Consider the following 13,671-nt stretch of genomic DNA (forward strand, 5'->3'; position numbering starts at 1 on the left):
CGAGTATAGTATCGTGGACGAGGGGCCTGGGGGTGGGGGTATCGTGCGAATTATAAACAAGCGGTTGTTGAGCATGTGCATAATGGGGCTTAAACAAAAGATATGAGGCTAAGACAAAAGGGTTGCTAAGGGACATAAACGAATTAACAACAGTATGAGTTGAGAAGCCAGACAGTGCGGATTGTGTTGTCGAGATAGTGTTGTTAGCGATGTTGAGAGAGAGTTGAATCTGCGTTGACGAGAGTTGTTAATTAATTATAATACGTTGTTACGATTAGTTCATGTTAAATAACCATTGTTTTCTGTTTAATCCATTTATTAATAAACTAATTATTATATTTACGATACTACAATATTAAGACATTTACAGAAAATAAGATAAACGTAAAAACTTAGTGGGGATGTATTAGAGCATTTAGAATTATTATTTCATTTAGACTCTTGGAATAAAAAAAATCTGTATATTGTATGTTATAATGTAAAAATCTAATCAATTGTATATAATATCTTCTCGCTATGACCGATGAAAGTTGGCATTTGTATTATTACACTTTCCATTGTATTTATTATTGTTTGATTTCATGAATTTCATAAATGAAGTCACGAATCAGATTCAGAGTTTTAGTAAATATCGAACTAAATATTGTAACTAGTCTTCGCAGTTTTAAACGCGTACCGGTAAGCCCTGGGATCTGTCACTCTCTCGAATTTTGTAAGTGCCAACGGCTATGGTTGCGTATTTATTAACATTCGGACGTCCAAGATATACGTTCGCCCTGGCGACATCCGCTGCTTTCATCGCTTGCGATAAATTCGAATTGCGTATTTGCCTACGTCCTTGTTCTTACAAGTCGTAAACCCATTGTGCTCTTTGTTTCACTATAAAATTTGAAAACCTTGTTTGTGCTAATGGTCATTGCAATAAAACGAAGCCGCCTGGCGGATTAGAAGAAGAAGAAGATCTACGCCTCATTGACTTCCACACACAACCCGCCATTCTCGTTCCTAACTTACATTCTCAGCGTCAAAATTATTAACGCGCTATCTAACATTTTTGAGTCCTTCGAGCTGAATCGGCAAGAGCGACGAAGAATCAGACATCATGGACAAGCTCATCCAAAAGATTTGGCTTATCTTGTAGAGAATTGCAAGAAAGTGAGCTAGCCTAACCTGGTTTGGGCAAGGCTCGGCTGGAGAGCCTGAGAAAATCTTGGGAGCAGCGTCAGCATTTGAACTTGCAACTGGAGTTCGAGGACACCTATTGGGCAACACAAGATTAACTCAGTGGCGTGATTACAGCTACTAAGACGCCTTCAACGCAGGACACGAGTGGCCGGGACCAGTTGTCGCGCGTCGCCATTCCACCCTTCTTAGGAAAGTACGCCGATTGGCCCGGTTTTGGTGATGTTTTTCAGACCCTTATAAGGGGAAACGAGTAGCTCAATTTCAAAATGGGGGAACGTTGTAAAAACATTATGATACAAGCATGTCATCGTGCAGAAGCTCTTGTCTGATTTCATGACGTTACCCCCCACCCTGTCGAAGAGCTAACCGGTGAACTCTGTCGACTTCGTGATATAATAAACCGTTCTATTGCGATGCTTACGAATCAGGGCTGACAGACCAAACAATGAGAGGATCTTCTTATCTACGTCATCACGCAGAGATTGGACAAGAAGATTCTCAAGGAATGGAAATTCTTCATAGACCTCCCACCTGCTCCGAACTCGAAACGTCCCTCGAGGCCCGCATTCGATTTTTGGAAGCCGATAACTAACGTGACCTATCACACCCAATTTCGAACCCAGGCCTTGTACGTCATACACGCGTGCCTGCTTGGGTGGGCTAAGCCGAGCGATGCCCGATGTACGGAGCTCAGCACGCGCTATATCGTTGCTCTGCATTTAACACGTTGCATGTGGCACAACAACGCAGCATCATAGAACGCATCATTCGTGATTGCATTTCTCTGCCCTTGCGGGAGAAGGGCCCAAGCGTTCACCAACGTCGACCTGCCTGCGTGAACTGCCTCGCGCGTTCAGCGCAGAGTGCGTCGTTTTCGAAGCCTCGTGTAGACTCTGTGTGTTCTGAAACAACATGTGTTTACCGCTGTTAATGGCCTCGATTCGGCACCCCGGTTCGGCAGTTCGGTTGGTGATTGGAGGGTCGGATACCCGTTGACGATCCTATTATTTTACACCTTTTGATTATTGGACATATCGCTGGAAACGGCATATAATAAGAAGATTCTATCTGTATGTTATCAGTTTGCCACATCAAAACTAATAAACATGGTATATTTACAGGTTCATCCTGAAAATCCAGAATGGACGTGTTTTGAACAAACTGCAAGTTTAGATATTAAAAACTTCTTTGGTTTTGAAAACTCAATGGAAAAATTAGCGATGAAACAATATGCTCAAAATATTGCAAAGGTAATACTCTTTTCACTAAATTCTTTTTCGGTAACTTTTATTATTTAAATGAAAGGTTACTAATAAAAATCATTACAGGGCAAGGAGATAATTGAATACTTCATAAATCAATTGAAAGAAGAGGGTATTGTATATGTACCTCCATGGAAGGATCCAAATGATATATCTGAGAAAAATGAAGGGTAAGTTTGAATAAGTGTGTTTTCAGATTGATATAAATGATTAAATCGTTCAAAAAGAAGAAAACACACAGTAATGATAACTTTATAAACTTTATTGTATAAATAGATAAGAATGTTTTTAATGAATTGAATAATAAAAATAATTTTGGTTAACTAAGTTACACACATCCTATAATGTTGCTTAGTTAGTTATTTGGGTTGCCTTATATTCGCTTTGTGTAATGACTACCAGAGGTCAGGGATATTTTGGTTGACTTTTAAATATCAATAACTACTAAACACAATCTCAAATGTAACTTTTTTATTCTCTAGTTCTATGCTACTTTAGCTTGTAAGAAAGCCTTTCAATTTTACGTCATCTTTTACAAAATAACCTGCATAATTGGAAGATCAAGCGAATTTACCTGTAAGTGAAGTACGATCGCAATTATATGAAGAACCTCGATCGAAGAAGTTACTAATACAGTCACGAGGCTCTTCATATAATTTCGATTGAACTTTACTCAAAGCAAGTCTGTGTGATCGCCCAATTAGATTTCATTCGCCTTGTTCTCGAGATTACTTATGTAGTTATTCAGAGAAAAAGTATTAATAAAAATTTTATTGTTATAGTACGGTTTTTTTATAATCTTTGATACAATCTTTTATCTTAAAATACTCTTAACCTCCTTATAACAATTATTTAATTATAAACGATTATATCACTCTTGTAACAAACTCATAATTATCTGACAATGTAGGCCTATTATAGAATCTGGCGAACGTCTGAAAGCTTACCGATTTTCCTGCAGTTCGTCTAATCATGTTAAGATCCAGTCTGTTCGACCATTCGCGGAGAGATGCGTTCGCCGTAGATCGCGTCAACGAGAGTCGTAAATTCTCGTTACGATTCGACAATCGACGCCACGAATTGGTCGATTCCCTATTTCGATTAGGATATTAGAGATGGTTGACAGATTATAACACTGAAGTAACAGGTTATAATATATACTTTATTCCAAAAATAGAAGTGAGGACAAAGAAATCATTAGGATCCGTGGAGATTGGCGTTAATGGTCGGGAATTAAGAATTGCTTCGATCTCAACGATAAGAGTATTAAAATCTTCTCTTCCACCATAGATCGAAATGACCAACTAACGCCTGTACAGGAGCTACATTATCTCCAGGAATCCGTAACTGGTAGAGCAGCGAGATGTGCTCGATCATTAAACACCGCTGAAGCTAGTTATACAGACGTTATCGCCGCTCTCAAGGATAGATTCGATTATCCACGACAAACTTGTCTACGTCACTTGTTTGCAATGCAGAACTATCCTAAATTGACCAAAAAGACACCGGAAACCTTAGCAAATTTAATCGACACTATCAAACATCATCTCAGCGTACTGAAAAACTTAGGTGACCCTGTCACGTCAAACACCATTATCATAGGACTCTTCCTTTCCAAATTAAATCAAGACTCCATTCAACAACGGGAACTCACCATACCCAACAAAGAAATACCTCCGTACACTCTATTCCCAGGAAGTCTAATAAATGAGTGTACGGAGGTATTTCTTTGTTGGGTATGGTGAGTTCCCGTTGTTGAATGGAGTCTTGGTTTAATTTGGTACTGTACCATAACAACATCCATGGCAACTCCGACAAGACGAGCGCCAGAACCACACTATCCTCTACGACAAGGCATTCACCGCTGCACACTCTCCGTCGACATGCCCACTCTGCGGAATGTGAGCCTGCGACACCTTCAAGACAAAATCAGTCAACGAACGTCAAAGTCGTGAAGTAAACATCCTTGTGCATCAATTACCTAGGGAAAGGGCACTTGGTTTTTCATTGTCCTGCTGGATCCTGTCGCTTGTGCGGAAATCGTCACCACGCGCTTCTGCATCGGGATGAAACTCACGTCAAGAATCGGCCGATCACAACCCGCTGAACATTCAATCGATCGCCTACACCTTCTTCAACACCTTCTTCAACACCTTCTTCAACACCTTCTTCGACACATGCTTCGACACATGCTTCGACACCTCCTCCGACACCGCTATCTTTCGACACCGCCACGTGTTCGGAAAATCCTAAGACCCTCATCCAGTCTGCGACGATGAAGAAGACAATGACTGCGAAAATCGACGACTGCTAGAAGAACCGAATCACCAACAACCTTCGCATCAGAATCACTATATAACGGCCTATTAGTCACGGCCCAAATCAATATATTAAATGACAAAACCCAATCAGTCCGCTGTCGAGCATCGCTCGACACCGGTTCTAGCATGAATTTCATGACCGAAAGACTGGCAAACTCACTTGAGCTCACGCAAAGGAAATGTTCTGTTCCCATTGGAGTCCTCGACACCTTATCAACGACTGCTAGACGTTAAACAACGGCCACAATCAACTCCACGGACGGCACATACCCACGCACACTGACGTTCCTGATTATCACAACCATATCGACATTGATCCTAGATAAACCTATAGATCGATCGAGAATCCAGATTCGACCAGCCCTGATCGATGTCGTATTGAGCGCGGGATCCACACTCGCGTCGCTGTGTGTCGGTCAAATAAAATTTAATTATTCTAAAGACCCCGATCTGCGTCTGCAGAAAACGCGTTTCGAATGGGTCATCGGGGGAGCCTAGTCTTCCATTCAACGGTAAATATCTTTCACGCCTCCACGACGGATCTATAGATGGACCTCACACGCTTCTGGGAAATTGACGAAGAACCACCAACGAAACATCTGTCAGCAACTTCAATCTCACAACACAAGTGCCACCTTTGGGAAGCTTCCTCGCGAAGCACGTGCACACAGTCTTTCAGTTGCTGACGAGGCTACATGAGTCTTGTTGAATGAGTCAAGGAAATTGACGTATCAACCACGCCTTTTATCAATACCGACTTAATTCATCTGCTAACTGTCTGAGCCTCAATCAGCGCCACAAATAAGCTATTCTCACATGACCTCTTACAGACCTCTTAGCGACATGTATATATTTTATTAGCACCGAAGCCACACATAAATAGGATCTTAGAATAGAATAGGAAGGACTAAAATTGGATAGAAACGTTTCGATTGCTTCCGAAATTTTGATTTCTAACCTTTTTCTCTAGGCGTCGTATAAATATCGGATAGCTTTATTTACTCCTCGCCCATTTTGTCTGATTTTGATTTAACGTGAGACATATGAAACAATTTTCTATTGAGGTGTAGGACGTGAAAGGTGCCAAATGAATAATCGACGTATTAATGTATCAATGGCGTTTATTAAAGTTACGAGGGGGGCTTGACGGTGTTACTGGCGCGTGTTACCTGGACTGGACTCGGATTGTTGCCTGGTACTCACCGCCGACTCGACTTAACTGCTCACTTGCGACTCTGCGTGTCGAGCTTTCCTCGTTTCCCTCTTTTATAGGTGTTATGTTCTATTTAGTTGACGACGAGAAGGTATTAACCACTAGATTCACAATTTAAATTAATTTTTGCTTTCATTTCTCAAAAATACTTGTTCAATTTATGGATACTGAAACGCTTTAACTTACTAACTAAAGTTTAGTGTTTGATTTGTAGACAGTGCAATGCTCCAATGCTCTTCTTTTTTAATTCTGAACGTTGTGATCTCTAGCAGACAGGATGGGGGATTGCATGAGTAATCTTGAGAACGAGGTGGATAAAATATCTTTATATTTTAAATATTTTTTTTTTATATTTTATATTTTAAAACGTATTATCTAATAATAGATGACGATTATGTGTACAATGAAACTTCAAACAGTTGTTTGACTATTCATATTTAATTTGAATTAGCAAGATATATGTATTTAAGTTAATACTTATTGTAATATTACTAGGCTGTGAACATAGAACCACCAGAGAACAGTAAGCGGTAAGCGGCAAAATTGACATTTGGAGCATTGGCATTGGTTGTACCATCGTTTATTTTTTCGCTTACTGCTCGATATGTTCACGGTTTTATGCATTTATTATTTTTTATGTTTAGAGATGTTGCAAAAAGTCAAGAATCTCTTGATCCAGAAGAAACTTATTCTTGTGCGGACAACAAATTACAAAATAGAGGTATGTTATATTTTTCTATGTTATTATATGTAATATTTATAAATTTAGCTAATGGTTTTGACAAACAAACTGTTAGAAAGAATGTAGATTTTAATATAATTGAAATTTGGTAAGAAATACCTGTAAACAAAAAATGTATGGTCGTAAAAACTTTGTAAATTTAATTTTATTAATTATTTTACTTAAATGAGATCAATCAAAATACAATTTGAAAGAAAATACATAAAAATTGCGACAAGTAGTGATTCTTTTGAATAAATGGAGAGTTTTCTATAAGCCATTAAACGTAAAATTATGTTAAATTTACAATTGTAACAAATGAAAATAATTTCCTTACAGGTGAAGATGGTAATAGTACAGTGTTATATTTCAAAAAAACTTTCTTTATATTTGAATAGTCTTGGAACTACGGAAATCATTGTTTTTAATTTTGTTCCCTTAGAGTTTACAAGAACTTCCGTTTCTATATACAACTTAAACTAACGTATTTATATCTAACTTAAGACTAGACTCCATTATTCGTATTTGCGCAATATTTACGATGTGTACAGCTATTACATTACTATTGTGTTCGCAATGTTTATAACTTTATCGCTTTTATCACCACTCGCTTCGCCATCAGTTTCTTCTACCTTCTTCCCTTCCCCGCTTCATTTTCTTCTATCTTATTCTATCCTTTTATTTATCGCGATTCTACCTTACTTCCATCTACCACCTAATCTTGCTCTTTTTCTAACTTCTGCCTCCTATATATAACTATATAACTTCTACCTTCTTATTCTTACTTTATCATCCAAATCTATTATTTGAATATAATACCCAAGCTTGTTTGAAATTATATTTCTCCTGCTTTTTTTCATTTGTTGTGAGATTGTGTCAGGAGAGAAGGATTTTTATAAGGGTTGGTTTAGGTAAGCTATGTGGGGAGTTAGTCTTTTTACATTTCATGGCACGTTAGGAGATTTATATTGTTTAGTTTCATTTTTGCTACATCTTCTTGTTTAAGGGAAGCATTTCAGAACTACCAATGTTCCTCCTCTATTCACTATAGATCATTTTATTCCTTTGTTTATCACATATCCTGTAGTTACTGTATATATTATTCTACATTCACCTACAGAGAACTAATAACATCAAACTGTACCTCTTTTATTTCTTTTTGTGTCCGTATTGATTAATATTTAATTCGTTTGTTTAAAATCTTATAGACGTTTTTTGAGCTTCTCTAGCAGGCTTTAGGAGATTAAGAGATGGTTAATTAACATATTAAAACAAAGCCATTTGCTGAATTAGTTATTCATGATATAAATATTTAAATATATTAATTTAAGTTATTAAAACTTACTACATATTTTTACTTTGTATTTTAGAAATGCAGTTATCTTCAGATTACATAGAAAGATACTTAGGAAAGCTTGACATGATGCAAGAAAGCAAACTTATTCAGTTGAGACAAAGCATAAAGGAATTAAGGGGAAGTTCAATACCTGGAGATGCAACTCTTCTAAGATTTTTAAGGGCTACTGAATTTTCAGTCGAGAAAGCAAAGGAAATGCTAACACAGACATTACATTGGAGGAAGAAGCATCAAATTGATAAGCTACTTGAAGAATATGACATACCACAAGTAGTGAAAGATTATTTTCCTGGTGGTTGGCATCATTTTGATAAAGGTATCGTCTTTTTTAATTAATGTTTATAATGATAACAATGATGATAATGATGATTTTTATTATCTTCAAAATAATTAGACATTTTATAATTATAGTATGAAGTAGATACCAAAAATCAATAAAGTATATGGTAATAATATTACCCTAGATATTTCATATATTTTTTGATAGTACATATTTTGTTACATTTGTCTATTACTTTCTTTATTGTATTATATATCTTAAAAACACACAAAGATATAAAATGATATTAATCAATGAGATAAACATTTTTTCGTAAAATATTATATATAGGATAGACTGAGATCGAAAGTAATAATTTTATTTTGAAATACGATCTTATAAAAGCTGTTAGGGTTAAAATTGCCAGTAAAGAATAGACACGAGAAAAAATATCACAATTCCCTTTTAGTCTGAATTTTAATACTATATGAAGTCGATAATAATGCAATTGTAATTTTAAAAGATTTCAAACTATCCAATTAACCCTCAAACAGCGGAGGATATTAATTCTAATATATGGAAATATTACATGTTTATTACTTTCTAAGATATATTATTATGTATTATGTATTTTTCTTCTTTTTATTATTATTATTATTATCATCATTATCATTATGCAATAATATTAGAAACTATAACAATTTTATTCTTTTAGTGAATTGTAGATATTATTATATAAGTGTAAAAGGTTCACGCTGGATCTAGGATAACAGTGCGGGAAAAATATGCTCGTCGAAGTTCTTTACTTACAAATTTAATTTTTCTTTTCGTTCTTTGCTTTTTAATCTTTGTTTCTATATTTACTTTTGCTATTATATCCCTTGTGATTATACATTTGATAAAGTTTAATCTTACATTTCACTATCTACCTCAGTAATATTACAATACTCTGAAAAGGATTATTATCATTAATTTAACCACGAAGCATAAAGTTAAGTGTTCTTCATTGTTTTTCGTAATTTATGTTTGCTTATTAAATTTTGCACTTCGTATAAATCTTATCTCAAATCTGTTACCACCATAAAGTGGAGCACTTAAATGTTTAATTTTGTTGTGTATCTATCTTTGATTTTTACGAGACATAGACCATTAATAGCAAAAAATTTCATATTATACAATTTACTTTCGTTCATCAAACATATTTCTTCCATAATTTGCATTGTTTTTAATATTACCATTAGTCTTATCACGTATAATATTTAAATCTAACTGTTCAAAATCAGTTGCAGACATTTCTTTTATTAAAGGTAAAATTATTTTTCGCCCAATTAGTAATTCAGCAGGAGCATTTGTATTGGGTACTTCTATACCACGAACAATTTATTGTCAATTGAATATCAGCCAATCTATATTGCCAACCTTTACTATAGCCACATTCAGTTACCGATAATAGGTTCTTTAAGAAACTTATTATCTATTCAATTCGATAATTTGGCTTACTGTGATTATAAAATGTACTTCAATATGGTTTTCTTCACAAAGTCACTTAATATTCTGCCACAGAAAGAAAAAGACCTTGATACGATTGATAATGCGATTGGACGTTTTAAACATATGTTGGAATTCAGGTAGGGAATAACTCGTAATTACAGAACAACGGTATTTATTCTGTAACGCAGGTACACAATATGTATTGTAACACTGAACTTGTAATGGCAAGTAATAAGTTCGAATCTCACTTGGTGACATTCGGATAGAATCTGACGTGCAGGAAAGGTGTTGGCGAAAGGGCGGATTTTGGGAAATGAAACTATTGGTTCGTGAAATTTGCGGAGGTGAGGAAAAGCGATTTTTTATTGAATATTTGGGAAGAGAGGTGGTGGTTTAATTGGAGAAAATTGAAGTTTTATAGGGCGGTTATTTATGGGGCTGCAGGGCCTAAAAAAGGTCACGTTTTGGAGATGATGGAAAACAGAATGGGTTGAATAAACAGTGGAAATAGAAAAAAGTATCAGTAGAAATAGACAATGGAGATAGAGAGCAGGGATTGTTATTTATGATCACGTTTGTTGGGTCTCCAACACCTTCGCCTACTTAAACGATAGCATAAAATTAAGATAAAGATTTGATTTACATGATGTAGATTCTTGCGTAGATGTGTACATATTCACATATGTATACAACTAACGTTACAACTAAGTACTAGCGCAAGAAGGAATGTTATAATGGTAGGGGATATTTAATGATCATAAAAATGTTTGCAGGGTATGATAAGAAATTACAATAAAAAGAAACTTATGATCAACTAATATTATTATAACAAGAACTTAAGATAAAACAATGACAATAAAGATATTAAAGCTAGATTGTGTTCGTAGGAATTAAGGTACAATAAATGACTACATACGTTAAAATTTTATGTCTAAGAAATGAGACTGTAGAGGTTGTTTAGTCATGTTCAACTCACGTCGGGGTTACCAATTTGTAGAGATTTATGTGTAGAGGGTGGTTGGTCAGTGAGGTTTAATGGACGAGATTGCTCGTTGTTGAAACCATCGAATATATTTAAAATGATAAATTAGTATACAGATAATGTTCGCAAAGACGCTCGTAGTAACCGATTTGTTAAGACAGTGTATAAGTCGTAAAATAGGATCGCTAATGACTCGTTAATTAAATCGCGGATAATTCGTTGATAACTGGTTGATAACTGATCGACAACTGACTGTAACTCCGTATGTACTGTCGCTCGCGATCGCGTCCGTTTATTTATACTGCTCGGGGGAGAGTCGAAAAATTCAAATTCGTCTTCATTCGACGATTGCATGTAGCGGTGATATTGCTTTGCCCGGAGTTTATTTGTTCTCCGAGGCAAAACAACAACATGATTTGAACTATCCTCTGATTCATTGCCGCTACAAGACTTATAAGAGATAATAATACGATTGATAAGAGTATGGATAGAAGGGCCGTGACCTCCTTCTGTGAGCAAGTTATGCTTCGAAAAGAGGCCGCGGAGAGGGTGAGGGTGCGGTTCTCTCACCCTGAGAGGATTGACCGGCGAGGGCGCGGCAGAGGCCATGGACGCGCTTCGGTGAGACGCACTAGGTCCGCCGCGTCCCCCGGTGGGGTGCAAACTTAGGCGCTGGCAGCTCAGCGCCCCGGGGCCGCAAAGCAGCCCGGTAGGGGAACCGGACTGCCTGGCACGGCGACTCCGGCGACGAGGCGCGGTGTGACGTGGCCGCACATCGCTCCATTAGGGGACGTATTGAGCGGGGGGGGGGGGGGGTATCGCTTACACCGGTTCTCGGGCCCCTCTCGATCGCAGCCGGGACGGTCATCGTGGAGGTTTTAGTCGGTTGGAGTCCGGCACTACCACGCCGCTTTTCCCCAGAAGCGACCTGGCGTCCGTGCGGATTTCCTCCACGTTAATAAAAAAAAAAAAAAAAATAAGAGTATGGATAATAATTACATAGTGTAACCGATAACGCGACATTTGACAGAACGATACAATTTGTGTACTTGATTTTGAAAGAAATAAAAGAAGTCTTCCGAAAGGTCTTCTTCCAGATAGGAATATCCGCTGTCCGTAATACTTGCGCGGCTTTCTCGGGTATCATAAGTGATTATGTCCATTGGCATTCCTCGATGCTCACTCCGAAAATCAAAGAAGTTGCTTATTGTGAGTTGTAGCGTTCCTACGTTAGGTCTGGGTCCTTCATGGAATGGAATATTCGGCAGAGAAGTTTGAAACAGCCAATATTAGATAGTAATATCGAATACCAGGGCATGTGTGTAACCATAAATGGTTCCCTCAGTATTTTAGTTAATAATAATCGAGATAATTGAACTCATCTAGATTTTTGTTTGCGTATTTAAGTCGGTTAGATCTATGTTTCATAATTTTATTGGCTGTAGGAATGTCGGATCCAACCGATGTATGCGAGGCGAAGCGATGCAACAATCACTGTCCGTAATATTAATTGTAGAGATATAGTACGTCATGTTTTTATCAGTTATACCTTTTTGGTTCTGTTAGGAAGATGATACATTTACACTGTACATGTGAATGTGTGTGTAAGCGTTAGAGGGTGTTCTGGTCTGAGTTGAGAAAAAGGACCGTTGGCAGTCGTTAAGAAGCATCTGGAAGAGTCGGTTGACAACAGGCCTGCGTGCGAGTAGGATTACGAAGTCTTCAGAGTATAAGATATGTGTATAACTGTTGTGTGCTAAATAAAGTAAACTATTTGTATTTCCGAATCCCTCCTATATCTTAACAGGTTCTAGTATATGAAAATTAATGTAACTTTTATATAGTCCTTGTAGATATAGTATTCCGGTTTGTTGTAAGATTATATCCTTCGTGTGTCTTCGTCTCCCCCGCAAAGAATGGTAAGAGTTGTTGGTTGTGTGTTACGTAGGTCGAATGATTGTAACTGACGTATTTCCAAATTTCAGGAATTCGGCTTACGTAGGATAATAGTGATTGTACTTCGCACGTTGATTCGTCGTTGTGTTGCTTTGCTTACGTGTAAATCGCAGCATACGAATTTATACGTTCTCGCATATATTGGATTTCGTACTCGTACTCGTTTAATTTAAAGCGCCAACAGACTAGTTTTGAAGTTGGGTTTTTACAATTAAACGAACACTGTAATGATCTGTGATCTGTATATAGATAGGATGTGAAATACTTTACAGAGTTTATTATGGTCAGTATGGTTTATTATGGACTTGAATTTGACTCGGATATTATGTAAACTAGGTCGTCGTCTCCAAAGGGGATATTATATGCGCATAGAGAAATTTGTTAAAGCACTTCGTAATGTAGCTTTACGTTACGAAGCTTGGCATTGGCGAACTTTCTGAAAATTTTGACTTTCGAAATGCAATTTTATGTTGCAGTCCAGATAGGGAATAACTGTTAATTATAGAACAATGGTGCTATCATCCGGATATTTTCCTTCGAATAATGTGATCCATAGGGAAGCATCCCCTTTGTCATCGTTGTACCAGTATGCCTCTTGTTGGTATGGTTCCGAGATGAACATCACATCCACTTTAGACGTACTGGTACATCAAATCTTGTGCCAGTTTGCAGCGGTTTAGGTTTATTTGGAAGATTTTAATCTTGACCCGCTAATGAACCCGTAACGTAATTTTGATTTTCCCTTATATCACTAACTTGTTTAATTGTATGTCTGTATGTAGGAAATGCCAGTGAACCTGTCACGTGTTTTATATTGACTATCTCTGTCTCATTGCACATAGCACAACGTGGTTCATTTTTGCAATTCGAAATATTATGGTCACTGCTACCACATTTCCTGCACAATTCCTTACCCGCACTTAC

At 37.0% G+C, this 13,671-nt stretch overlaps 2 protein-coding genes across 5 annotated transcripts in view; both read left to right on the forward strand.

Moving 5' to 3' along the window:
• retm (real-time) overlaps positions 1 to 13,671 on the forward strand; it is a 47,478-nt gene that overhangs the window by 13,380 nt on the left and 20,427 nt on the right. For all 4 annotated transcript variants that reach the window (XM_069109682.1, XM_069109683.1, XM_069109680.1 and 1 more), the window contains 4 exons: positions 2,307 to 2,435; positions 2,514 to 2,617; positions 6,626 to 6,702; positions 8,073 to 8,375. In XM_069109682.1, the coding sequence (XP_068965783.1) occupies positions 2,307 to 2,435; positions 2,514 to 2,617; positions 6,626 to 6,702; positions 8,073 to 8,375 (613 nt within the window). The remainder of the gene's footprint in view (positions 1 to 2,306; positions 2,436 to 2,513; positions 2,618 to 6,625; positions 6,703 to 8,072; positions 8,376 to 13,671) is intronic.
• Positions 11,883 to 13,671, forward strand: part of gfzf (GST-containing FLYWCH zinc-finger protein) — a 112,444-nt gene continuing 110,655 nt past the window's right edge. Inside the window, exon 1 of the mRNA XM_069109722.1 lies at positions 11,883 to 11,887. The gene's annotated coding sequence lies outside the window, so the exon portion shown is untranslated. The remainder of the gene's footprint in view (positions 11,888 to 13,671) is intronic.

The sequence above is a fragment of the Bombus flavifrons genome, chromosome 3 (genome assembly GCF_040668555.2).
Source record: "Bombus flavifrons isolate JBK064 chromosome 3, iyBomFlav1_principal, whole genome shotgun sequence".
Taxonomy (NCBI): Eukaryota; Metazoa; Arthropoda; class Insecta; order Hymenoptera; family Apidae; genus Bombus; species Bombus flavifrons.